This window comes from Panulirus ornatus, chromosome 55 (genome assembly GCF_036320965.1).
Source record: "Panulirus ornatus isolate Po-2019 chromosome 55, ASM3632096v1, whole genome shotgun sequence".
NCBI classification, from domain to species: Eukaryota; Metazoa; Arthropoda; class Malacostraca; order Decapoda; family Palinuridae; genus Panulirus; species Panulirus ornatus.
This window is the reverse complement of record NC_092278.1, coordinates 33,430,532-33,457,952: the sequence shown is the minus strand read 5'-3', so window position 1 is coordinate 33,457,952 and position 27,421 is coordinate 33,430,532. Positions and strand designations below refer to the sequence as shown.

The 27,421-nt window shown below is 38.4% G+C and overlaps 1 protein-coding gene across 1 annotated transcript in view; it reads right to left on the bottom strand.

Moving 5' to 3' along the window:
• Nucleotides 1–4,281: 4,281 nt before the first annotated feature.
• The window catches only part of LOC139765660 (transforming growth factor-beta receptor-associated protein 1 homolog), a 57,173-nt gene continuing 34,033 nt past the window's right edge, over nucleotides 4,282–27,421 (bottom strand). Inside the window, exons 10-17 of the mRNA XM_071693367.1 lie at nucleotides 22,733–22,887; nucleotides 22,311–22,421; nucleotides 18,800–18,989; nucleotides 18,457–18,669; nucleotides 15,159–15,319; nucleotides 12,780–12,942; nucleotides 7,300–7,412; nucleotides 4,282–5,295 (exon numbers count right to left, since the gene is read on the bottom strand). Coding sequence (XP_071549468.1) covers nucleotides 5,115–5,295; nucleotides 7,300–7,412; nucleotides 12,780–12,942; nucleotides 15,159–15,319; nucleotides 18,457–18,669; nucleotides 18,800–18,989; nucleotides 22,311–22,421; nucleotides 22,733–22,887 — 1,287 coding nt within the window. The 3' untranslated portion in view covers nucleotides 4,282–5,114. The remainder of the gene's footprint in view (nucleotides 5,296–7,299; nucleotides 7,413–12,779; nucleotides 12,943–15,158; nucleotides 15,320–18,456; nucleotides 18,670–18,799; nucleotides 18,990–22,310; nucleotides 22,422–22,732; nucleotides 22,888–27,421) is intronic.

Below are 27,421 nucleotides of genomic sequence, written 5' to 3'. Positions count from 1 at the left end.
TCTGACTTTTAAATGTAACATAAACGTGAAAAACGAGAAACAAAGGTAATATAATGACAGTGGAATGAAGCTGAAAAATTTTGTAAGGCAACATTAGTACAATGTATGTTAATCTGCTTGAGAGAGCAAAGGAATAATTATGGAAGATTTATATAAAAACTTTACTCAGCTAACAGTGTCCTTAGTAGCAAGAAGTGCTGGAAAAGTAAGGGACAACAGAGGGAATGAAGGAATGAAAAAGGAAATCATTCATTACAGGCAGTCAGAGCTGGATATTAAGAAACTGGATATCTAGAGGAATAAAAAGCGGTTTCAAACTAGGGTCATGTGAACAGATTGATCTAGACATAATATGGTTCAGATGACTGGCATTAAAGTGTTGAGACAAAACAGGTCACTTATGGTTTTAGTGTGGATGAAAGCTACATGGATTCAAAAGAAGCCAGAATATTAAACTCCCAATAGATTAGTGGTAATTACAAATAATTCTAATAAGGCATGAGATATGTGGGATAAATAGGAAGGTGAGGCAAGTAGAAAATCAATTATAGAAAAATTGGGGAAATACTGGCAAGTCTGTAAGGTATTTGCCAGGAAATTCATCCAAGATGGAACCACAGAAGTGGCAGAGAAATGCAAGCCCATACAAAATAAGAAAACCAAAAAAATTTAAGATGAACTTAAAAAGAAAAGATTCTGAAGAGGTACTGGTTTAGGAAATGATTACCATTCTACAGGTTATTGGCCTCATAATTTTCACCCTAGTCATGCCCTTGTGAAAAAGCCTTTAGAAAAAAAAAAAAAGTCTTTAGAAGTGAAATTGTATGTGCTTAAGCATCTTGAGCAAGGTGATCTGGTGACTGATAATAGTAACCCAACGGGATCAGCAGAGTCTAGTTTGAGTACTAAATGGATATTTAAAGCAAAAATAAAATTGAGTGGTCAGCATTTGCCTTTAACAGCAATGAGACTGCAGCAAATTCTGCAAAGACTGATGGAAAAAGTGGAAAATTTACATATACCTCCAAAAATATTTTTGAACAAGTTCTGACTGGTTTGAATATTTCAGGGGAGAGCTAATTCACAAATGGTGCATAGCACTACCAAGGATGACAGTGATGGAGCATTTACAGATATGCCTCATTATTCTCTTTTCAATGATTTAACCTCCAACAAATTCACTTTAATTGCCAATTTCAGTACTCTAGGTTTAGGTCCATGAGTGAGATACATAAGATGCTACAACAAAAGATATCTGTATACATGCAAGAACTAATCCTAGGCTGTACTTGACACACACTTCCAAAAATGATGCAGGGGTAAGGGGAGCTTGATGTGGTGATGAGCTTGGCTCTAGCCATGGGCCTCTTGCTAGCATCAAACCTCCAAAGCACCTATAATCTCGCATCTAAAGTCATAGCCTTCTGTATTTCATTCCCATGAGCGCTGACATTATTCTTGACAGACAAATTGGAATGTTTATACTTACCTTAGAGGCAGGAAATAATGAATCACAGTGCAGACAAACCATTGGCTGAAGCCTGGACTTGTTTACAAGCAGATTGCCAATTGGTGAGATGTGAAATGCCATGACCATGACTTCTTTAGAAAATGCAAGATGAGGAATATCTTGATATCATGAAGGAGCCAGTTGAGCACCTTTTTCCTCTGAAGCTCATTCCTCTTTTCCTGACGCTACCATACTCATGCATGAATTAGCAAATAAGTATGAAAGAAAAAAGATTTTATTGTTAAAGGAAAAATATTTTATACATCAAAAATTTTATTTTCTTCTTTCAAATATTTCAATTATAACAGGTTATGTGTTGTGTTGTTATATGAGATTGTACCTTGATTTTCAACTAACATTTTGCAGTATTCCAGTACCTAATGAACTTCACATCCACCAGGTCCTCCCCATTTAACCCCTGGAGGACGACTGACTCGGGAGAAATTATCACACTGCCACCTCTGTAACCATCCAAGTTGGGCATCCTTGAAACAGTAGCATGAGACTTGGGTAAATTTAAGTCTGGAGGAGTTGTCCAGTTTGATTAGAAGAGTCAAGGGGTTAAACTTACTCAGACCATCCTATCTTATCCCTATGCTACTCTTTACCTTAATTTTATTCATTTCTACTCTTAAACCTTCATCCATTACACTCCTAAAGTCTGTCATCAGTTTGCAGACTTTCTAAAGTATGTCACCAGTACTGTGTCATTTACAATCCAACTAATTCATGTCCCATGCCCCCTCCACCCCCAGAATACTGTAAATCCACCCATTGCTGGAAGACTTGCATTTACCACCCTCAGCACTCCCACCCTCGAACCACTCATCCCCTTCCTTCCCAATAACATACATGCCTTACTTCCTTGGTAAAAACTACTCCATGTGCCATTCCACTCATCCCATATATTCAAAGCATTTTCCATAAAGCATCTGTTAACCCAATCATATGCTTTTCTCTATATCTATAAATTTCACATACATATTGCTCTCTCAGAATATTTCTCATAATAGTAATTAAGCTCACAGAGTTGGAATCTAGCCAAAGGCTAAAAACATATATCAGGGAAGAAATTATACTATAAGTGAATACAGCCTTCCTTCATCTGTTCCCGGTGCAACCTTACAAACATGAGAAACAGCAATCAAGTATTAAAAAATGTATATCTGCTTGCAGAGGAGGGGAAGTGGAATTATAAATAAACAACAGCAAATTATATGACCCTGTAACTGTATTTTCCAATTATTCTATCGAGGCAAAATTGTAAATATTACTTATCATCATCAATAACTAGTTCCCATTTATGTTATGAAAGGTTGAAGTTTTTCCAAAGGCCCTATAACCATTTAATAAATGCTCAAAATAAAACTGATGAATCACGTACACCTTTTACAATGGATAGAAATGAAAATGAATTATTGCCCTTCCCCAACTCAAATAAGCCTGTCACCCTTTTCTCACAGCAACAGCTATGGTGTGTTTTACCTTCATTCCTTTCTGACAAGTACTTATGATTATATCTTTATGTTGTATTAAGTTCCCTAATCTTGGGATTGGGGAATAAGAAACTACACACCTCTACTTGGAATTAGGAAATTAGAAACTTACCCACATATCTCCAGCATGCTAGTGAAGGTGACAAACAGAAGCAGGAGCAGGGTCCAGGAAATGCATCCCATCCTCTTGTATCATCACTTTCTAAAGGGAGGAAGAAAGAAAAAAACAAGCAAGGAATTTTCTTTAAAGGCTCAAGATGAGTTGTCTGAATGTGCATAGTTGTAACCAGGGTGAAAAAAAAGGTAGACGTAGGTGCTATGTTAGATAAAATGAGGGTGGATGTTCTGGTTAAGAGGAATGTTTAGGTGCAAAGTCTAGCAATAATGAAAGGACAAAACAGAAAGATAAGATGGCATTCCTGATGCAGAATAATCTTTGAGACTGTACATTAGGTTTCAAGGCAGTAAATTCAAGGCTGATATGTGTTAGCAGAATTAGCCATGACTGTATAATAAATTTCAAGGCAGTGAATTCAAGGCTGATATGGGTTAAAATGAAAGCAGCCTATGTGGTGTGTGAATATAAGTGCTTATGCACCACTAAGCACGATGAGTGAAGGAAGTCGTTTGGATCTTTAGGGATAATTATGAGGGAAAAAATGTAACCAAGAAAGTAAAAATAAAACAATTATTAAGGGACAGAGAAAACAATTGCGGGAATCACACTACTGACTTTAGCTATTTGAAGGGTACTTGCAGCATAAGCAGGTGGGATGGAGTAAATAATAATGAAGCATAAGGGAATGAGATGTCAGGGAGAACAAAAGACTGGGTGTGATGTCAAAGAGTGGCTGAAGTGCAGACATAAGCTTAACATGGTTTGGTTTTGTGGAGAAAACTTACAATCCTAAGGAGGCAAAGGAAACATATAAAAGTGAGGAAAGAGGAAATAGTGTTAGGGGTAGGGGTAAACAGTAAGCATCCAGGGAGGGGAAAATAAGGAAAATTGTTGGACATGAGACAACTCCAAAAGTTGTGTGGGGTATGGAGCAATGAAGGGAAGTGTGATAGGATAGGGCACCCTGGAGACCCTCCAACCTCCTAAAAAGTTAAGGTGCTGAAGGGAACAAGGCATCAGAGATGACACAAATAGATATATGTAAAAGGTTATGGAGTTAGTGATAAAATATACATAATCAGACATAACCATGTATTAATGACCCAAAGGTGTTTATATGGAATGCTTCGTTGCAAGTAATCAATGAGATTATAAAGTATACATCATATTTTATTTACAATAAAATCATCTTATAAAAAACATCAATATTTGGGATTAGAATATTTTCAAACAACATAATTCTGTTTATTGATGTCACTTAGCTATCTATTTTCTCCAATGTAAACAAACCCAAAACTTTACTCTCAAATTGAAAATACTTGCATATATATTACATTATTGTCCTTATCAATAAGCTGAAGCCCAAAATTTGATTACACTCAATTCTAAAACAGTAATACCATTTTTCTGTAAGTTCTAAGTTTCATCCTATTATATTTTATAGTATTTACATACTCTACAGTGAAGCAGCTGTTCTCTAAAGACTAGACAGCAGCAACACATGCATTCTACATCTCTTCATATAATGGACAGACAAGTACCTTGAGTAAAGTAATCAAGATTTATCACAAATATTCACCGTGCACTGTTTTGGAATCATGGACATTTTACTCCTATGGATTGAAACCATTTGCTTCTGTTCCTTAAGCAATAACTCAAGATGATGGAGTAGCATTGATTCTGCAGGTTTTGAAGTCTCACATTTCTTAAATGGAATACTTTTTTATGGTGAGTGATGGGTACCTGAATAAATCCAAAATAATCTTCTTATTCTATTTGGAGTCAAGACTAGATCATACATGATTATTACTTGAATATTCCATCTCTCAAGTACTTACATTTACAATGTACAAAATAACAACTAACCCTGAATAAATTACATAAATAAAATTTACATCACCCAATACATTCTTTGAACAATTTATGAACTGCAGTTACTCAATGCATTCCAACAAAAAAATGTTCATTGACAAACTAATACATTTTTCCTTCATCCCGAGTACTGTTTCTTGGTCCTTGACTTCCTTGCATCATCATGGGATACTTGAAAGACAGTGCCAGTGAGAGGACACACACTGGGGTTAGGTGCACAAGTGGGGTGAGCCATAACTCCATTTGGAAAGATTGTGAATTCACAGCTTGAGAATCCTCCATTACATACACAGCATATCCTGTTTCGTAAAGGAGAAAAACTGTAGATAGCATTCGTTTCTTTAAAAAGAAAAGTAAAGCCTCCTCTAAGGTGATCTCAAAGAAGTTTTCATAATATAAAATAATTAGTACTACTGTTCAATTCCTTTTGTACGAGACAAAAATCCTGTAACCAGAAATAAAGGTATGACGTTAGGGAGTTGAAGATGTTTTAAAAATATGGGCAGAAGGTGAATATGGGCAAGAGTTGTAAAAGACTGATGGGGTAAGAGAGGGGTGATGAACTTGAGAGAGAATAAGAAAACGTTTTTGGATCATCGGAGGCAAAAATGAGGAGAGTGGATATACTATATTCTCCAGAATCCATAAGACCCATTTTATCAGCTTAAAATTTTTTTTTCGTATTTGATTGCCATTTCCCACATTAGCAGGGTAGCTCCTATAAAAGAAGAATGGCCATGTTTGCTCACACCAATCCTTTAGATGTCATGTGTGATGCACTGAACCACATCTCCCTATCCACAACAAGGATCCACAGACCTTTCCATGGTTTACCCCAGACACTTCACATGACTGGTTCAATCCATTTATAGCACATCAACCCAAATATACCACATCATTCCAATTCACTCTACACTATGCATGCATTTCAGCCTCCTGCATGTTCAGACCCTGATCGCTCAATGTCTTTTTCACTCCATCTTTCCATCTCCAATGTAGTTTCCTAATTCTCCTTGTTCCCTCCACTTCTGAAACATATATGCTTTATGTCAACTTTTCCTCACTCATTCTCTCCCTATGTCCAAACCATTTCTGTACACCTCTCTTACTCTTTTTATTTTTTTTTTCAACAGAGGCTCCAGTCATGGACAAAAGTCCACATCAAGCCCGGGCCTTAAGTGAAATATAAACAGGATTAAGATAGGGAAAAAGAAGAGACAAGGGAAAGTATCTACAAATTTTGGATCAAACCACCTCATACCATGCACTGTCCTCAAACATTTCATTTCCAACACATCCGCCCTCCACACAGCCTTATCTACAGCACATGCCTCACATCCATATAATACTGTTGGAATTCCTTCAAAATATCCATTTTTGCCCTCCCACATAATGTTCTCTCTTTCCATACATTCTTCAGTGTCCCAAAACCTCTGCCACCCCATGACTCACATCCACTTCCATGATTCCATTCACTACCATGTCTGCTCCCAGGTATCTAAAACCCTTCACTTCCTCCAATATTTCTCTATTCAAACTCACATGCCAAATATCTTATCCCGCAACCCTGCTAAACATAATAAACTTGCTTTTATTCACATTTACTTTCAACTTACTTCTTACACACACTTTATCAAATTCAGTCACCAACTTATGCAGTTTCTGATTCGAATCTGACACTAGTGCTGTATCATCAGCAAACAACAACAGACTCACTTGAGTGTACAACAGTAAATTGCTGCAAAATAAGACATTACACTCGAGACACTTTTAACTTTGCACTGTATCTACACTGCATAAAACCCAATTACCACACAAAGCTGCTTCTCACTTCCGTTGCAAAGGCAAGTGTGATCCTTCCAACTTAAGGGAGTTTGTGATGTTATGGGCAAAAATGATTAGAAATGACATTAACTCACCCATCACTGATGTGGAAAAGCAGTTCTGATCATAGCCTAGAAACTAAGAAATGACATTATCCTTTGATAAAGGATATAGTATGTGACTGGTCAAAACAATATCCTATTTATGACTGATAGGCTCTTGTCATGCAAGTATGAACTAGACATTAACAGAATGGGATACCTAATACATATAAGTAAGCATCTGAGTAATCTGTACTTCCTCTCCTACTCAAATTACAAACACTACATGCAAATAAAATCATGATGGCAGTTAATATGACTTTGTAATCAAGTCATGTGGTGTAACAGTTCAAGTTGCTATCCTAAAAAGGCTTAAAATCTGTCTACATAAGAAATAGTATCACAAAAATTAGACAAGGGTTAAAAACTCAGACAGACCTGTTTGCAGCTAATGGAATTGGTCCCATATCTTTACACAGCTTATACAGAATAAATTTTTGCTGAATGTTTTCACTGCGCACCAGAGTCTGTTGTATTCTCTTTATACGACTCTGAAAATATACAAAATCTATCAAACATTAGTCTATACACTAAGCCAGAACAAAAAAACCTAAATTAACTGCAATATTACTAATCTAAAACTCTAAAGCAGTTTGTTTGTACTTCATGCTTCAAAGAGAAATATGCATCTGATTTATTCCCTATGCTGAAATCCATCACTAAAACATGTAAAAATATGAATAATGCTTCTCTTTGATGCTTATTCATCATTTCCTGCATTAATGAGGTACTGCCAGGAATAGATGAAGAACAGCCTTATTTGCTCTCACCCACTCAATAACTCTCATGAATAGTACTACATACGACATTTCCAGAACAATTTTCCACAATACACAGTGTAGCTGCTAACTGCCTACAAGCAAACCAAGTCATTAAAGATAAAAGAATAAGATTCAAGCATTAAGAAAGACAGTGTTTTACAAATTTCATGCTGAATTTCTAAAACAAAACATACATCACTGTTTCAGCTAGAGCATTATATTTTGACACTTCACAAATGGCAGAATAACAAGAACTATATTTATGTAACTAATCAATCACCATAGGAAGAATCATGCAGGTTTGGTTGTTATAATTATTTCCTTGACAGCCAGTTTATCTGCACCAGCCTACTAAACAAAAACAAAAATTTTTTGTATAATGTAAGGAATTTAGTTCTTGTTGGGAAACTATATTCTTCACTCTAGTACAGGAGGCTGAAAAGGATAATATGTAGTCAAAGCAGACGAATACAGTGATCCAACTCAAAGTATCCAGACCTGTCAAGAACTGTCTTTCACAAGGTAACCAACAATTCCCTTAAAGCAAATAAATCAGTCCTCTTTATCATCCCTCTTTCTTGATGGTATTACAGTAATCATGTATCCTCAATCTCTCATAACTGAAGTGTTCCATTTCCTTAATCTTACTTTCAAAGATTTTGCACTTGGGACATGGTCTTTGCTGAAACTGTTATAGCTTCAGTAATGAGTTCCTTAATCTTGTCAGTATTTTCCCATACAGTATCAATGCTCGCCTTGTTAATGTTATACCTTCAAAGTATGCCAGAGGGATAATCCCCTTGCTCCAAATTCATAATCATTACTAGCATTTTTTCTCGTGATGAAAATCTTGGCAGGCATTTCCTTATCATGGATACCAGTTAAACATTTTGGTTCCATGATGCAAAATGTTAAGAGTCCAACACACTGTAAGTATGCCCAAACTGCAGCAAGTCATAGTTTACCCCGTGAGAACAATGGTGACTGAGAGAAAGGCTGGCCTGACTACTCAACATGCTCTATAATGGATGGCACAACAATTTGGTAAAAAAAAAAGTTACACCACAAATCATTACCACTGAACTTTAGGGTTTGTTATCAATAAATAAACCATGCAACTGCAAAACTACAAACTTGTTGTGTGCAAATAGGAGATTATCATAATGGGAAAACATATAATATGTACATAAAAATACTCATCAAGCTTGAAATATGGAGGCCAGAAACACATGATAAAAAGAATTTCCAGCAGGTTGGAACAGACCAATCCCGTGAGTGTAAAATAAATTTGGGTGAGAGGCTATTACCTAAACTCCATGACAAATCACAGGCCAGGATGGGTCACTGTATGGTTGTTGATGCCTGAGACTAAGCACCTGCCCATCCTGCATGCTTTATGATGACTGAAATGAATGAATCCTAAAAAAAAGTACCTCAATTTTGGGATAAATGGGAAAGACAGGCAGCAGGAGACCTAGTGGTCCATGATAAGGTTACCCGGTAGAAATCTGGTGTTTCCAATCTAATGACAGAGACAGGATAGTAAAGAGGGTAAACCATTCTTTTAAACATCTACTGACTAAATGCTCTCTAAGAAGCTCAGAGGGCTCTTTCCAGTGGTAAGAAAAATTAGCATACATGCATTTACACATGAGTTATGAGTTTTAGGTAGAGGTTTCTAATGGCATAAGCTGAAATGAAAGTGTAAACTGTTTGAGGCTTTTAAAATCAAGGCAAATGTGTCACATCAATGTAATCAGCCCATTTCAAACAGTCAGATAATACAACTAATAATTTCTGAAATAATTACAATATGTGGAAAGGGAGCTGTGGTTTCGGGCATTATTGCATGACAGCTAGAGACTGAGTGTGAACGAATGGGGCCTTTGTTGTCTTTTCCTAGCGCTACCTCGCACACATGGGGGGGGAAGGGGATGGTATTCCATGTGTGGCGAGGTGGCGATGGGAATGAATAAAGGCAGACAGAGTGAATTGTGTGCATGGGTATATATGTATGTGTCTGTGTGTGTATATATATGTGTACATTGAGATGTATAGGTATGTATATTTGTGTGTGTGGACATGTATGTATATACATGTGTATGGGGGTGGGTTGGGCCATTTCTTTCGTCTGTTTCCTTGCGCTACCTCGCAAACGCGGGAGACAGCGACAAAGCAAAATAAAAAAAAATCAAAAAATAATTACAATATGAAATAGAAGCAAAAAAGAGGGCAAATAAGAGTTGGGGTGAAAGAGTACCATTAAATTTTAGGGAGAATAAAAAGATGTTCTGGAAGGAGGTAAATAAAGTGCGTAAGACAAGGGGACAACTGGGAACATCAGCGAAGGGGGCTAACGGGGAGGTGATAACAAGAAGTGGTGATGTGAGGAGATGAAGTGAGTATTTTGAAGGTTTGTTGAATGTGTTTGAAGATAGAGTGGCAGATATAGGGTGTTTTGGTCGAGGTGGTGAGCAAAGTGAGAGGGTTACGGAGAATGATTTGGTAAACAGAGAAGAGGTAGTAAAAGCTTTGCGGAAGATGAAAGCCGGCAAGGCAGCGGGTTTGGATGGTATTGCAGTGGAATTCATTAAAAAATGGGGTGACTGTATTGTTGACTGGTTGGTAAGGTTATTCAATGTATGTATGACTCATGGTGAGGTGCCTGAGGACTGGCGGAATGCTTGCATAGTGCCATTGTGCAATGGCAAAGGGGATAAATATGAGTGTTTAAATTACAGAGGTATAAGTTTGTTGAGTACTCCTGGGAAATTGTATGGGAGGGTATTGATTGAGAGGGTGAAGGCATGTACAGAGCATCAGACTGGGGAAGAGCAGTGTGGTTTCAGAAGTGGTAGAGGATGTGTGGATCAGGTGTTTGCTTTGAAAAATGTATGTGAGAAATACTTAGAAAAGCAAATGAATTTGTATGCAGCGTTTATGGATCTGGAGTGGGCATATGATAAGAGTTGATTGAGATGCTCTGTGGAAGGTATTAAGAACATATGGTGTGGGAGGAAACTTGTTAGATGCAGTGAAAAGTTTTTATCGAGGATGTAAGGCATGTGTACGTGTAGGAAGAGAGGAAAGTAATTGGTTCTCAGTGAATGTTGGTTTGCGGCAGGGGTGCGTGATGTCTCCACGGCTGTTTAATTTGTTTATAGATGGGGTTATTAGGGAAGTGAATGCAAGAGTTTTGGAAAGAGTGGCAAGTATGCAGTCTGTTGTGGATGAGAAAGCTTGGGAAGTGAGTCAATTGTTGTTTGCTGATGATACAGCGCCGGTGGCTAATTCGGGTGAGAAACTGCAAAAGCTGGTGAATGAGTTTGGTAAAGTGTGTGAAAGAAGAAAGCTGAGAGTAAATGTGAATAAGAGTAAGGTTATTAGGTACAGTAGGGTTGAGGGACAAGTCAATTGGGAGGTAAGTTTGAATGGGGAAAACTGGAGGAAGTGAAGTGTTTTAGACATCTGGGAGTGGATTTGGCAGCAGATGGAACCATAGAAGCAGAAGTGAATCATAGGGTGGGGGAGGGGGGGCAAAAGTTCTGGGAGCGTTGAAAAATGTGTGGAAGTCGAGAACGTTATCTTGGAAAGCAAAAATAAGTATGTTTGAAGGAATAGTGATTCCAACAAAGTTATATGGTTGCGAGGCCTGGGATATGGATAAGAGTTAGGCGGAGGAGGGTGGATGTGCTGGAAGTGAGATGTTTGAGGACAATATGTAGTGTGAGGTGGTTTGATCGAGTAAGTAATGAAAGGGTAAGAGAGATGTGTGGTAATAAAAAGAGTGTCGTTGAGAGAGCAGAAGACGGTGTTTTGAAATGGTTTGGTAACATGGAGAAAATGAGTGAAGAAAGATTGACAAAGAGAATATATGTGTTAAAGGTGGAGGGAACGAGGAGAAGTAGGAGACCAAATTGGAGGTGGAGGGATGGAGTGAAAAAGATTTTGAGTGATCAGGGCCTGAACATGCAGGAAGGTGAAAGGCGTGCAAGGAATAGAGTGAACTGGAACGATGTGGTATACTGGGGTTGACGTGCTGTCAATGGATTAAACCAAGGAATGTGAAGCGTCTCAGGTAAACCATGGAAAGTTGTGTGGGGCCTGGATGTGGAAAGGGAGCTATGGTTCGGTACATTATACATGACAACTAGATTTTGAGTGTGAACGAATGTGGCCTTTGCTGTCTTTTCCTAGCACTACCTCGCCCACATGAGGGGGGAGGGGGTTGTCATTTCATGTGTGGCAGGGTGGCGACGGAAATGAATGAGGGCAGACAGTATGAATTATGTACATGCGTATATATGTATATGTCTGTGTGTGTATATATATGTATACGTTGAGATGTATAGGTATGTATATGTGCTGTGTGTGGATGTGTATGTATATACATGTGTATGTAGGAGAGTTGGGCCATTCTTTCGTCTGTTTCCTTGCACTTCCTTGCTAACGTGGAAGACAGCAACAAAGTATAATAAATAAAATAAAATGAATATGAAATAGAAAAAATCTAAGTTGAACAAACACAAGCAATCATACCCTAAGCTTGTTTCTTAGACTTACCTAATCAATGAAGCACCCAAATGAAGCAAGCAACTGCTTCATTCTAAAGTAAGAGCTGGTACTCCCACCAGTATATTTCATATCCAACTGGAAAATTTGCCTGCTTTCTTATCACTAAATACCTACCTAACGCTTAATGTTATCAATTTGGTTTTTCACCTCTCCTAGCTTGATCCTACTGTAACAGCCCTAACACATAAATGGTTAGGGAAGTGTGACCTTCAGAATTTGATACCTCCTCTTCACCTACTTGCTGTTTCACTATGATAAAATAGCTATTGCTCTGCACTTGCTATTATTCATTCTAAATCATTCTCCAAAAGTGAGTGACCCTGACAGCAGGTAATGTCAGGTCCTGGTGATAGAACTCAAGTCCAGTACTCTTACTTAAATCTATTGGAAACAAAACCAATGAAATAATGTGAGAATAAACATTCATTAGCAAAAAGAAATATGAACAATGAGTAAAGTGGCTCATGGCATGCAAGTTTTCCTGAAAAACAAAAAAAAAATGAGTAGTACATAAAGACAAACCTGATGCAAAGAATTTCTTAGAGCAGCTTTCAGGTAGTGATGGATGATGCTAAGTGACCAACTTGGTGGCAGGAGAGCTAGCACTGCTGATACTTCCAAGTCCCCTGCATGAACTGACAAGAGCTCTATAGCTGGTGCTAGTTCAACATCATCTGCACAACCACTGTGGCAATAAACAACACATAGGTGAAAAGAGTTAAAGGCAGAATGTGAAAAAGCCAACAGAAAGCAATAAGTAAAACAGTCTCGTGTTTATATCTGAGTATCTAATAATGAAAAGCATACATGCTGAAAAGATTTCTAAATACAGAAGGAATACAAATGCCTTAATGAGGAAACAGGAGATACCTAAAGCTATAGAAACAAAAAAGTAAAATACTGATATACTCACAACATAAAGACAGAGGTAATACATTGTGCTGGGCACTACTGATATGGACATTGCATTTAGAACTTAGACATCAAATTGATACTTGGATATGAGTGACTATAGTAAGCAATGATCTCATTTTAACCATCAAACTTCTCCCATCATCATTTGACACTATTTTGGGGACTGTTCCTACTGTCACATGACAATTAAATTTTTCCTGCCCATGTATATATATCTAGCTGACTTGTCATACCATCACTAACCTACAGAGGTCCCTTTTATAATAATAGAGGCACAGGAAAAAAATTCTGTTCTCAGTGCCCTTGCAACCACCCTTAACACTGAGCAAACATCATCTTGAGGTTATGAGTACACACAATGACTCTGCAAAATATACAAAGAAATTTGGATGTCCTAGGTGATAAGTAGGAACACTTATGTATCAGTTGGTGAGGAAAGATACAATCCAATAAAGAGGCTATAAGTTTCCAATTAATACAGCAAACCTTTTTTCTTTCTTTTCTTTCTTTCAAACTATTCGCCATTTCCCGCATTAGCGAGGTAGCATTAAGAACAGAGGACTGGGCCTTTGAGGGAATACCCTCACCTGGCCCAATTCTCTGTTCCTTCTTTTGGAAAATAAAAAAAAAAAAAAACTTTTTATATAAAACAATATCCCATGCAATTGATTTCCTACTAAAAGAAGGGTACTCAGACCTCAGCTGATCAACACAGAATGTAATAAAACAATATTCTAAAACAAAACTACATTAATATGAGGCTCTATATCTTATCTTTCCAAATATATTGGCCTTCATGCTACATATAACATACAAATCAATAAATTTGCCCTTGCACAGGCTGCTTGCAAAGATTTTCTTGTCACTGACAGGTACTCAGACCTTGACTGGTCAGCATTTTAGATGCTAAAATGCTATTTCATGCCACAAAACTGGTATCAGTTGAGAGCCCTGTCTTTCATCTTTTCAAATACAATGAACTTCAATGTCAACATACTAAAAATGTTTGTTTCATGTGGTCAATTATCCTGTCTGGGTTTCAGCCCATGGCCTTATCAAATTAAGGAACTATCTATCTATCTATATCTCTGATGCCAGTCCTTCCCAGAATATCTTCTTCATATCAAATATCTCAAATATCACATCTTTATTGATAGATACTTTAAAGATGACTTTTGGGATCATGTATCAACACAACATTTGTTCTGTGGTATGTTCATGAATGATACCCTTAAAGACTTTTTGATGAACCCAAAAACTCACAAACTAGAACTACCTGCTTAACACAAATCCACCACAATTCTATCTAAAAAGATCACAAATGTCTATATGTGGCAAAATCTCATGATTCCTGAAAGGAAGGCCAAATATCCTCACCATACTATTTATCAGTATGTAAAGGAGGATAAATAATATCTTCTCTCCTTTGATGCAACCCTTAATGTAAGGCCACAACACACCACTCATCACACAAACAGGCAACTAGCTTAGCACATCTAGCACTTGCTGAACAATATCACCATTAGGGTTATACGACTTACTAGCTTTAAAACATTCCAAACGATAATTGGAAAATTCTTACAATTACAGAAATTCCATTGCATTCTAATACAGTATGGCATAGCTAGGTTACAAACAATGAAGATGAATCCACTACAGACAGAAAAAGTGAATTTATCACTGACTAAGAGGGGAGCAAAGCAATGATTGATGGTTTTGTTACTGATAATAGTAATGTAAACATCAACGAGTTGCTTATCAACTGCACCTCTTAAATCCTTAACTCAAACTTTTGAATAAAGTATGCATGCAACTAAAACCTGAGTACTGGGCACATAAGTGCATTTATGGGTAATGTGAAAAACTGTGAAAGCACTTAGCATATACAACACAGATTAAAATTCTAAAATAATTTCTGATCTCACACAATAATCATTAAGCTACGTAAATCTATGACATCATTACAGGTGCAAGTCTTGTACTTACCCAGGTGGTGGTCGCAAGTATATTTTTAGGAGTTTGAGGAAGATACTGGATTTAGATGTATCATTTGCACCTTTGGTTTGTGCAATGCAGTACTGTTCTGCTGCACTAAAGTCTTTCAACTGATGCACAAGCATGGAGAGAGCTTTTTCATGCTCACCGAGCTGTTGGAAAATTTTCAATAAGTGTAAATAAACAACAAAAAATCTTTTACAACCTAACTGCTTCCTATGCATTAACAAGGAGCCATCATGAACACAGAGGGGGTTCTGGGGCACAAAAGTAAGGTAAGGTGTAGAATATACTAAAATATATTACAAATACTTAACAGTGTGAACCTGCATAAAGCATACAAAATATTCTGTTTGTGTTACATTAATTCTACACCACAATCTGTGGCCCACATTTCTAACATCCATAAAATTCCAAAACTTGCAAAATGCAAGGTTCAAAGTATCATAGCTCTTATTCATTCTAACTGTACTTTTATATGTGCTATGTACTCCAGAAGGTAGTATTTGGTAGGCAGCCAATGACCAGGGAGATATATTACCGGTACTACCCGCCAGGTTATCAGGAGGGTTGGTGACACCTGTTTAGTGAACCAGAACTTTAGTGGTTAAGTTGCACTCTTCTGACCCTGGACTACAGGCATTCTGTCCAGAAACATACAATCTCTCCCTGTCACATGTAACACCTGACAACACTTAACTCAAGCAGCTCAATCTTCGCAACTCTAGATTTTCCTGCAGTGAGCACTATATGCTAGCCCTGCCTTTTAGGCAAAATGGTAGGAGCAGTTGATAGAAGTAGAAGGTAGGAACGTTTAGGCAGGATTATAAGGTATAAACATTAGGTCAAAGCAGTAAGTAGGAACATTAGATAGAAGTAATAATTATAACATTAAATAAGAGCTTCTGCAAACACTGCACTATACTTGCTCTCTGCCAGTGACATGTTATGGGTGAGGCACTAAAGGCTAAGAAGCAGCACCAAAGTTCTTTAGCTACGGAGAGTCTGTTGCTGTGGCCACCCCTTTGAGGGAGTTCCAATTGGAACAGGCATCAGAGATATACAGATATGAATATTCCAGAAATTCAAAGAAATCGATTGATACAGACCAAAAGCCTGATGTTCAACTTGTACTAAAATACAGGATGTTCATGATTATCACTTTTTTGCATTTCTGGAAAATGTAACTTTAATCAATATAACACTCATCAAAGCAGGTCTTCCCATAGGAACAATCTTTAAAGTTAGGTTGCAATCTCACAAAAAACATAAGAAACATTTTTTTTTCTATAGCCAAGACAGCACGGGCAGTTGAGGCCCTAATCAAAGCCATCCCATCGATGCTATATAAATATGAATATTATCTTTTACATTCTTTATTATACTTTGTTGCTGTCTCCCACGTTAGCAAGGTAGCACAAGGAAACAGACGAAAGAATGGCCCAACCAACCCACATACACATGTATATACATACACATCCACACACGCACATATACATACCTATACATCTCAACGTAAACATATATATACACACACAGACATAGACATATACACACATGTACATAATTCATACTGTCTGCCTTTATTCATTCCCATTGCCACCCCACCCCACATGAAATAACAACCCCCTTCCCCCGAATGTGCGTGAGGTAGCGCTAGGAAAAGACAACAAAGGCCACATTCGTTCACACTCAGTCTCTGGCTGTCATGTAAAAGGCACCAAAAGCACAGCCCAAGCCAGGTACCCATTTTATCGATCAACCCTAGAGGTGGATGATCAGCTGGGTTAGTTGTGGACTCACTGCTGCAACCAGGAATTGAACCCATGCACTCGAACATGGGCAACCTATGAATGCATCACAATCAGAAATACTAAGTACTCTGCCACAGAAGTCCAAAAAAGTGGACAAACAAGGCTGAAAACCTTTCTGAATGAAGAGAGAAACATAATAATACAAGAGTAACACAAGTATAAATAAATATAAAGGCTCCACTGTCAACTTTCTCCAGAATCTTTCTCCAAATCCTCAAATGAGCTCTTAGCTTTCTCCATAATTACAAGCATATTCACATGCATTCAACTTTCTATCCTATCCTCCAACAAATTACCATACTTAACTGCTGTTCCATTAAGCCACTCCTATTACAAATTCCCAGAGTTGTAGCCGAAGCAGCCTCAATTTCTGCAAGTTCTCTGATCTTATCAGAGTCTTTAACTAAATCCTTGTTTTTGTTCCTGGAAGGATGTCTGTCTATCAGTATCTCTAACAGCTGTTCCCAACTGGAACTCCCTCAAGGGGGGAGGACATGGCAATAGGATCTCCATAACCAGTGAACTCCAGCGCTGCTTCTTAGCCCTTGGCAGAGGGCAAGTCCAGCACAGTGTTTGCAGAGGCTCCTATCTAAGATTTCAACTGACTACTTCTAACCAATGTTCCTGTCTAATGTTCTTATCAACTACTTCTACCTAATGCTACTGCCTAATGTTCCAGCCAAATGTTCCTACCTACTACTGCTATTTATTGCTCCAAACATTTTGCTAAAAGGCAGTGCTACCACATAGTGCTCACTGAAGGAAAATCTAATAATGAAGACTGAGCTGTGTGAGTTAAATATTGTTAATATTGTTGTGTTATATTAGACAAGGAGATATTGTATGTTTGTGGACAGAATGCCAGTAGTCCACATGTGGGTAAAGCAAAAAGAAAAGACAGCTACTTGGGTTAGAGGAGAGCAACTTGACAACCAGTGAAGTACTGGCTCACTTCACAGGCAGCATTAACCCTCCTGATACCCAGGTAGGTAGTACTGGTAATATATCTCCCTGGTTGTTGGCTGCCATCCAACTACTACCTACAGTTGGAAAAATGTGTACCCTAACAATGTTGAAAGCATGCTCACCAACTTCAAGACATTTCATTATGTTAATTCAACTTCTAGAGTTATATGTTTCCTTTGTTTTTAATCAAAAAAGCTTCATAAATACTACTCTCCTTTGTAAACCATGATAAACAGTGTGGTGTTGCCATTTCTTCAATGGAAGTGACATAAATTCAAAGTGATAGCAACACTAATCAAGGATTGGTTATATCTGTTTTGTGAAAATCATGAAACATTACTCAAAATGCTAATCAAAGACTTTCTGTAACCAAAACTAAGAAAATGAAAATATTGTAAATGCAGTTTTTCAATGCTTTTCAATTTTCAGAACAAAATCATATGTGCATCATGGCAATGCCTGAATATATTTTACAGTAAAATGCACTTAATTAGAATCTAAAGAATTACCCTTCCAAATACTGCAGCTGTCTCCACATGAAGAGTGGTACCTTGCAACCTGGCAAGGACTGGCTGGGGTGAGTAATGACAGGAAGAGGTAAGGAGGTCTTGCAATTTTCCTCGGACCTCTTCAAGTTGTTCTGAGGATGCTGGTCCCTCAAAGATTAGTCTCACTGCTTCATCTACATAATGCAGGACCAGCTCTGTATGATACTTCTCATCCTACAAGTGGAAAAACATGAAAAACTTCTCATTTTGGAAAACTGGCCTAAACATATATATTCTTCTGCTTCAACAAAGCTAACAAATAATAAATACTGAAAAAAGATTTCACCTGAACATATCATCTTACCTGTAGCTTTTTGGTGTCAATTAGATGGTGGAGGAATCTTAACCTAGCTTCTGGATACCGTTGGAGAACTTGAAGAACCCTGGAGGGGTCTAATGTTGCCTTAGTTTCAGTAAATACTCGTACACCTTCAACTGGATTTCTATCCAGCACAAAGTCTGAGTAACGCCATACAACATTTGGATCAGAGGCACTGCAAAAATCAAATCATGTATACTTTTCTATTATGCAAAATACTCTTCTAATATCTTGGCAAAAATTATACTTGCTAAAATGTGAAATACAGTATACTTTAGTTAAATGGATGGATTATTATGCAATTACCTTTTTTAGAACTAGCCATTAGGACTGTATGGGGAGGAAATTCTAAACTCATGGAGCACCATCTCTTGAACATTCTCTGCAATTGCAAAACTTCTTAAATCTATGTATGCTTTCAGAACTAATCATGTCATCTTATTCCATTTATTCACTACTTTTATACTTTAAAATTACTTCTTTACATCTTATCTAATAAGTTTCCGATAAATTTAATTCCATTTCCTCTGTTTGTCCTATCCCTATTTAGCTCTCGCTAAATAAGAAATGCACCCAAAGCATTAATCAAAAGTAATATAAAGCAATCTGAATTGCAAGTGAAGTGAATTTAGTTGTGATGTAATATATAGGATGCATGAGTTCCTCAGTCTAGCACCACAATGGAAAAGTAGGAAGTCATTTGAGCCCCATGTTGTCCTAACACTAACATCCCTCCACTGCAGTGGTAATAGGTCATGATGTCGTGGCGCTTCCAACAAACCATGCCCAAGCTTAAGGCATAGGTCCTTACATCTCTGGGCAAGTGTGCTCAGTTCAAACATGTCGAGGGCATCATGATACCCAGTGTCCCAACCTGCTGCTATTTTCATCACTCTGCAGTGAGCTTTTTCTTTCCCCTGCTGTAGGTTGAGGCTGGCATGGAAGAGTGGACAGCAATATTCCAAGACAGGTTTGATGAATGTCAGTTTTAATCAATTGTTGTGGTCTTTCAAACTATTCGCCATTTCCCGCGTTAGCAAGGTAGCGTTAAGAACAGAGGACTGGGCCTCTGAGGGAATATCCTCACCTGGCCCCCTTCTCAGTTCCTTCTTTTGGAAAATTAAAAAAAAAAACAAGAGGGGAGGATTTCCAGCCCCCCGCTCCCTCCCCTTTTAGTCGCCTTCTACGACACACAGGGAATACATGGGAAGTATTCTTTCTCCTCTATCCCCAGGGATAATTGTTGTGGTACTGCATTAAATAAATCTTTTGAGGGTATAAAGAAAGTAAAGAAGCTTGAGATGATACTGGTGACATGATTTTACCAGGAGAGGTCATTGGAGATGGAAACACCGAGTAGTTTACAAGTGTTCACCACTGGGATGCTGGTGTCTCCTTTTTGTTGGTGTATATGTGCATAACTTGGCATTTTCTAAACTGATGACCATGTTGTTTTCTACGGCCAAAATATGGAGATAATGGGTGACTTGATGTAGGATGCATTTGGTGCTTATTTCTACAAGAGGACATGCATAATACACTGTGAGGTCACTAACATGCTCAAGATTTCTATAGGAGTCCCTTACAGCACCACTGATCATGACCAGGAAGGCAATGGGTCTACACTAGTGCCCTGAGGTGCACCACATATTTCTCTACTCCACTCAATAAGCTTTCTGGAGGGACCAGCAGAAAAGTATGGGCTGCAGTCCCAGTTCAAAGAGTCACCAGATCACAAAAGAGTGGTCTGTACAGTCTTTTGAAAAGTTGTACATGACCAATAAAATAACTTGCCTGGTTTGTCAAGATCAGTTGATCTGTCATGAAAGAGAAAGAAAAGGTAATGCGTGGTGGAACACTTTTGCATGTTACATATTGTCTTGGATCAATAGTGCTACAAAGCTCACAAGGGTCTTGCTACAGATGGGAATGAAGCTGATTGTACTGGGTTTAGGCTTCTTAGGTATTGGGATGATTGTAGCATGATGCTAGAGGGAAGACACATACCCTTACTTTAGAGATCTAATGTACATTTGGGTGGTGACAGGTATGCTTAGTTAAATGGCAAATTCCTTAATTAGTCTGACAAGTAGGTTTCCTGGAAGCATGGCTGTGAGAGACATTTGGCTACTAGGTTCCCACCTATCTATCTATATCTCATGCCTTTTCCCAACTAGAGCTCCCATAGCCGAGTCTCCATAACCAGTGAACTCCAGTGCTACTTAGCCTTTAGTGCCTCACCCTTAACAGGATAATGGCAGAGGGAAAGTCTAGTGCAGTGTTTGCAGAGGTTCCTACCTAATTTTCCTACCAACTACCTCTACCTGATGTTTCTACCAAATGCTCATGTCTAAATGTTCCTACCTACTACTTCTGTCCATTGCTCCTAACATTTTTCCAAAAGGCAAGGCCAGCACATTGTGCTCACTGCAGGTTCATCTAGTGAGAAAGAATGAGCAGTTTGAGTGTGTTGTCAAGTGTTATGTATGACAAGAAGAGACTGTATGTTTGTGGACAGAATGCCACAGTAGTCCACATGCTGGGGAGACAGACAGAAAAGACAGCTACCTAGGTCAGAGAAGTGCAATTTGATGACTACTGAGGTGCTGGCTCACTATGCAGGAATCACTAACCCTCCGATACCCAGGTGGGTAGTACTGGTAATACACCTCCCTGGTGTTGGCTGCCTACCAACTACTACATAAAGGCTAATAGGTTCCATTATGCCAAAACCTAAAGTTCTTAGTAAAGAATGTGTAGCCTACACTAATCAACAAGAACACTATCATCACCAGCTGGAAAGAGGGATATTAACAACACTGACTGTCCCATCAAAAGTATAAATTCACAAGTGGATTCTACCTGAGCTTACAATGGTGACTAACTTTTTCTATATCCACCTACTAGGCTACATTTGTCAAGAAAGTAACTTAGGCTACATCTGTCAAGAAAGTAACTAAGCTACATCTATTAAGAAAGGATTATATACATGGGAGGGAGTGCTGTGTTTAAGTTGTGGGACCTCCCTACACCAACTTCAGCAGATGTAGGGGGGGATCCTGTAGTGCTGGGGACAGCCAAAGCACAAATAAGATAGCATATCTCAGCAACAGAAAAAGAGAATGGGATTCTCAGGGAGGAACCCACAGAGTACAACTGACCCTATTAGGAGCTGCAAATCCTCTCTTCCTATATTACTTTCCATGTGAAGGCACAGAGGAAGGAACCACGCAAGGATTTTTTCCCTCTAAGATTCTGTCATCTGTTCTTGACACAACCTCACTTATATGGGTAATAGTGAATGTGTATGAAAGAAAAATAGAGAAAGGTGCTCTCAGAATCTTCGCTCACAGGAATTCTACGTAGGAAATGTTTTTTCAAATTTCAAACCTTATTTATATCAATACTATGCAACTGCCATTACAAGTAAGTTGGCATAGGTAGAGGGTCTATACAGCTCCCCTTCAAGCATAAACAAACACAAAGCTGTAGTTACCAGATTAAGCAGTCCACCAATTCTTGTATTCCTTTAAAGTGTTCATCGTTAATTTCATCCCTTACGAGCCGGGTAAGAACTTCAAGGGATTTATCAAGGTCACCTAAAACTCTGGAAGAAAAATGTGTGTAGCATGTGAGATAAACAAATCATTTAAACTTCAAACAAATAAATTAAGTAGCAATGCTACCAGTTAGTTAATCATGCCTGTCCACATATATACATCATTAACTTCATGCTAAGCATAGCAGTACAGGGAAACTTTTCTGAAAGCTTTCTAGTACTCAAATATCCCCACAGACAGCAGCACTGAATCCAGATGCAACTTTTAAGATATCTGTTGAAAAGCTTACAAATTCATCAGCAATTATATTCATTCTCACAACTTCCTTACTAATGCTAATAAAAAAATAATCCATTACCTGTAAAGTTTTGCAAGAGGAGAGTACTGATGATGGGCTTCTAACCACTGGGCACATTCAGGCAAGTTGCACACAATGTCCCCATTATCAAGAAATGATAACAATTCTGGAGACTTCTTTTCTCCTTGCAACTTAATAATGGCAGTGTCTATTTCCTGGATTAACAAAATGATATAATATATGAACAGGATTTACACATTTGCATAAATACATTACAACCTAAAGACAAATTTCTGATAATAAAATGCAGGCCAACTTCCTATGTAAAGAAAACAGATACAGTATACTTTTTCTTTTTACAACAACTTGTGTAACTCTAAACACCTAGGCATTACATTCTTTTTTTCCTTCTCTTTTGATATCTTTAATAAATCCCCATTCCAAATCACATCATCTATACACAAAAGTAAGGCAATAAGGTGTAAAAATGGGATAAGAAAGGATAGTCCGAGTGTAAGTGTGAAAGAAAGAACCTGGAGGAAGTGGAGTGTTTTAAGCACCTAGATGCAGACATGGCAATGGTTGGAACCATGAGTGCCAAAGTAGGTTACAGGGTGAGACATATGGCTTTGGCACTGGATGCTTTAACTCCAAAATGAAAGTACTAGTTTAGAAATTCCATTATGAACTGGCACGCTGGTATTCACGTGGTATTCAAAAGTACAAGAAAATACACAAAAAGTGATATTACTGCCTTTGTGTGGGTTCAAGAGAGTAGCAAATGATCAGGAGGAGAGGATAGTGGCTGACCCTCATACTTCAAGATAAGAAGGGAGGACATGGAGGTTTTGTTTCTTTCCTTCCCCTGTCCTTGGTCCTTATACTCTACTCTCACTTCTTAAAACAGGAACAGCATTTGCAGAGAATACCATGAATATTAAAAAAGGGGGTGACTGTATTGTTGACTGGTTGGTAAGGTTATTTAATGTATGTATGACTCATGGTGAGGTGCCTGAGGATTGGCGGAATGCGTGCATAGTGCCATTGTACAAAGGCAAAGGGGATAAGAGTGAGTGCTCAAATTACAGAGGTATAAGTTTGTTGAGTATTCCTGGTAAGTTATATGGGAGGGTATTGATTGAGAGGGTGAAGGCATGTACAGAGCATCAGATTGGGGAAGAGCAGTGTGGTTTCAGAAGTGGTAGAGGATGTGTGGATCAGGTGTTTGCTTTGAAGAATGTATGTGAGAAATACTTAGAAAAGCAAATGGATTTGTATGTAGCATTTATGGATCTGGAGAAGGCATATGATAGAGTTGATAGAGATGCTCTGTGGAAGGTATTAAGAATATATGGTGTGGGAGGAAAGTTGTTAGAAGCAGTGAAAAGTTTTTATCGAGGATGTAAGGCATGTGTACGTGTAGGAAGAGAGGAAAGTGATTGGTTCTCAGTGAATGTAGGTTTGCGGCAGGGGTGTGTGATGTCTCCATGGTTGTTTAATTTGTTTATGGATGGGGTTGTTAGGGAGGTAAATGCAAGAGTTTTGGAAAGAGGGGCAAGTATGAAGTCTGTTGGGGATGAGAGAGCTTGGGAAGTGAGTCAGTTGTTGTTCGCTGATGATACAGCGCTGGTGGCTGATTCATGTGAGAAACTGCAGAAGCTGGTGACTGAGTTTGGTAAAGTGTGTGGAAGAAGAAAGTTAAGAGTAAATGTGAATAAGAGCAAGGTTATTAGGTACAGTAGGGTTGAGGGTCAAGTCAATTGGGAGGTGAGTTTGAATGGAGAAAAACTGGAGGAAGTGAAGTGTTTTAGATATCTGGGAGTGGATCTGGCAGCGGATGGAACCATGGAAGCGGAAGTGGATCATAGGGTGGGGGAGGGGGCGAAAATTCTGGGGGCCTTGAAGAATGTGTGGAAGTCGAGAACATTATCTCGGAAAGCAAAAATGGGTATGTTTGAAGGAATAGTTGTTCCAACAATGTTGTATGGTTGCGAGGCGTGGGCTATGGATAGAGTTGTGCGCAGGAGGATGGATGTGCTGGAAATGAGATGTTTGAGGACAATGTGTGGTGTGAGGTGGTTTGATCGAGTGAGTAACGTAAGGGTAAGAGAGATGTGTGGAAATAAAAAGAGCGTGGTTGAGAGAGCAGAAGAGGGTGTTTTGAAGTGGTTTGGGCACATGGAGAGGATGAGTGAGGAAAGATTGACCAAGAGGATATATGTGTCGGAGGTGGAGGGAACGAGGAGAAGAGGGAGACCAAATTGGAGATGGAAAGATGGAGTGAAAAAGATTTTGTGTGATCGGGGCCTGAACATGCAGGAGGGTGAAAGGAGGGCAAGGAATAGAGTGAATTGGATCGATGTGGTATACCGGGGTTGACGTGCTGTCAGTGGATTGAATCAAGGCATGTGAAGCGTCTGGGGTAAACCATGGAAAGCTGTGCAGGTATGTATATTTGCGTGTGTGGACGTATGTATATACATGTGTATGGGGGTGGGTTGGGCCATTTCTTTCGTCTGTTTCCTTGCGCTACCTCGCAAACGCAGGAGACAGCGACAAAGTATATAAAAAAAAAAAAAAAAAAAAAAAAAAAAACATGAATATAATTTAGAATTTTACACAATACACTTTAAAAATGACTGGGTGGAGAAGGTATGACCAGCATGTCTAAGGTGATCTTTTCTCACCCTAAGAAAAAAGAAAAGAATATGGAGGTCCAGTTCGTTGGTGTAACACTCTACTCTCATTTATTACACAGCTACAGCACTGGTGGTGAATAAAACAAAGACACAGAAATATAGCATTACACTATGCACTTAACATAATACATAACACAGTACTTTATAAATGGGTTTACAGTCAAAATATACTTAGAAGTATTCTAGCTCTTCATTATTTGTTCCCTAAGATTACATCCATGAAACTCGGATATAACTGTTTCAAATGATATCATAAAGGCTGATCAAAATTTTGAATATTGGGATATAGTTAGCTGCCTTCCCTCTTTACTCCTCCTTAAATCAGTGTCAATTCTTTACATTTCATCCATTATACTTCTTCACTTTCCTTATCAGCTGATTCATATGATGAAAAGTGCGTCTCCTCATCACTTATGTCATCCAACAATTCGTGAATTTTCCAAGGGATCTCTGAATACATAACCTGAAGTGTTGATGGAAATGCACATAAAATTATGATTGTAGTGGTACTAAAAAGAAAATTTCCTGTGCATGCCTGATGATGGAAGAGGTCTCTACACTATTACAGGTTTGGTAAGTTGGCTTAATATTTGAACTTCAGTGGGGAGAGTTAAATCATCACATGAAATTGGCCATTGTCACCAAATAAAACTTCATATGTCATTGGCCACAGTCACGAAATAAAACTTCATATGATTTTGGCCACCATTTAAGGACAAAGGAGTATGCGAATGGCAAGGTAAACATTTCCTAGGGTAAGATGAATAAGTGTAAGGGTGTAGCACTTCCTGACAGAGATACATGGATGCGAGTCCTAGGCCCTAAATGCAAAAGAAAGGAAGAACGCATACATATTAGAAAAGAAATGCCTAAAGACAATATGTGGTGTGACGCTGATTGAACATGTACGGAATGACAGTCTAAGAGAAAGGTGTGGTAGTGAGCAGTCCAACACAGAAAACTGATAAAGGTATGATGAAATGTTTCAGACTTACAGGGAGAAGGAGTGAAGAAAGAATGACTAAGAGGATCTGTATGTTAGAAGCAGAAAAAGAAAAGAGGAGAGAGAGACCAAATGAATATAGGACTGAATGAAGCAGGTTTTGGGATGTCACAGCCTAAGCATTCATGAAAAAGAGAAGCATGTATGAGATAGAATGAAATCAATATGGTCCTTATTCATTTACAATTACCCAAGGACCCGTTTCTTGAAAGGGTCCTGGAGTTACTCTAGGGCCATTTTACCAGAAGCTGTTGCATCTCCTTGGCTGCACTACTTCCACTAGCAGGGAAATAAAAGACTACTTTGGAGTGAGAAGTTCTTTGGCGAGATTGCACTCTCGATGATACAGCCTCCCCACAGGTAACCTTTTACTCACAAACTCATGCAGGAGGAGTCTGGTAACACCAATGGAATCAATCATTGTGTTATATGAATCCACCTATCTATATCTCTGATGCCTGTACCCATCTGGAACACCCTTGAGGGGGTGGCCAAGACAACAGTCTCCATAACTAGTGAACTCCAGTGCCACTTCTTAGCCTTTAGTGCCTCACTCATAACAGGCCACTGGCAGAGGGCAACACTAATGCAATGCTTACTGAGGCTCCTACCTAATGTATCTACAGACTAATACTACCTAATCTATGTGTATCTATGATTACTACCTAGGTATATAAAGGGAGTGGCATCATGTCATTAGAATCAACTGCAAGTTAAAAAGTGTTCAAAGTGAACCATAATGAATATTGTGAGATCTGGATGTGGATGGAAAATACTAGTTTCAGTACATTATAAGGAAAGCTACAGAGGTGATATGTAATTACTTATTTGACTAGTATGGGGAGAGAGTTTTACACTCATAGGGGCCCAATCTCTTTAACTTACTCTAATATCATAGCAATTTTTAAAACTTTTGTATGCTGTCAGAATTTGCAATTTCATCTCTCACTTTATTCCATTCATCCTTTATTCTTATACCATGAGAGTATTTCATTACATCTTATCTAACAAGATTCTTGCTTAATTTCCTGTTAGAGCCTTTTATAC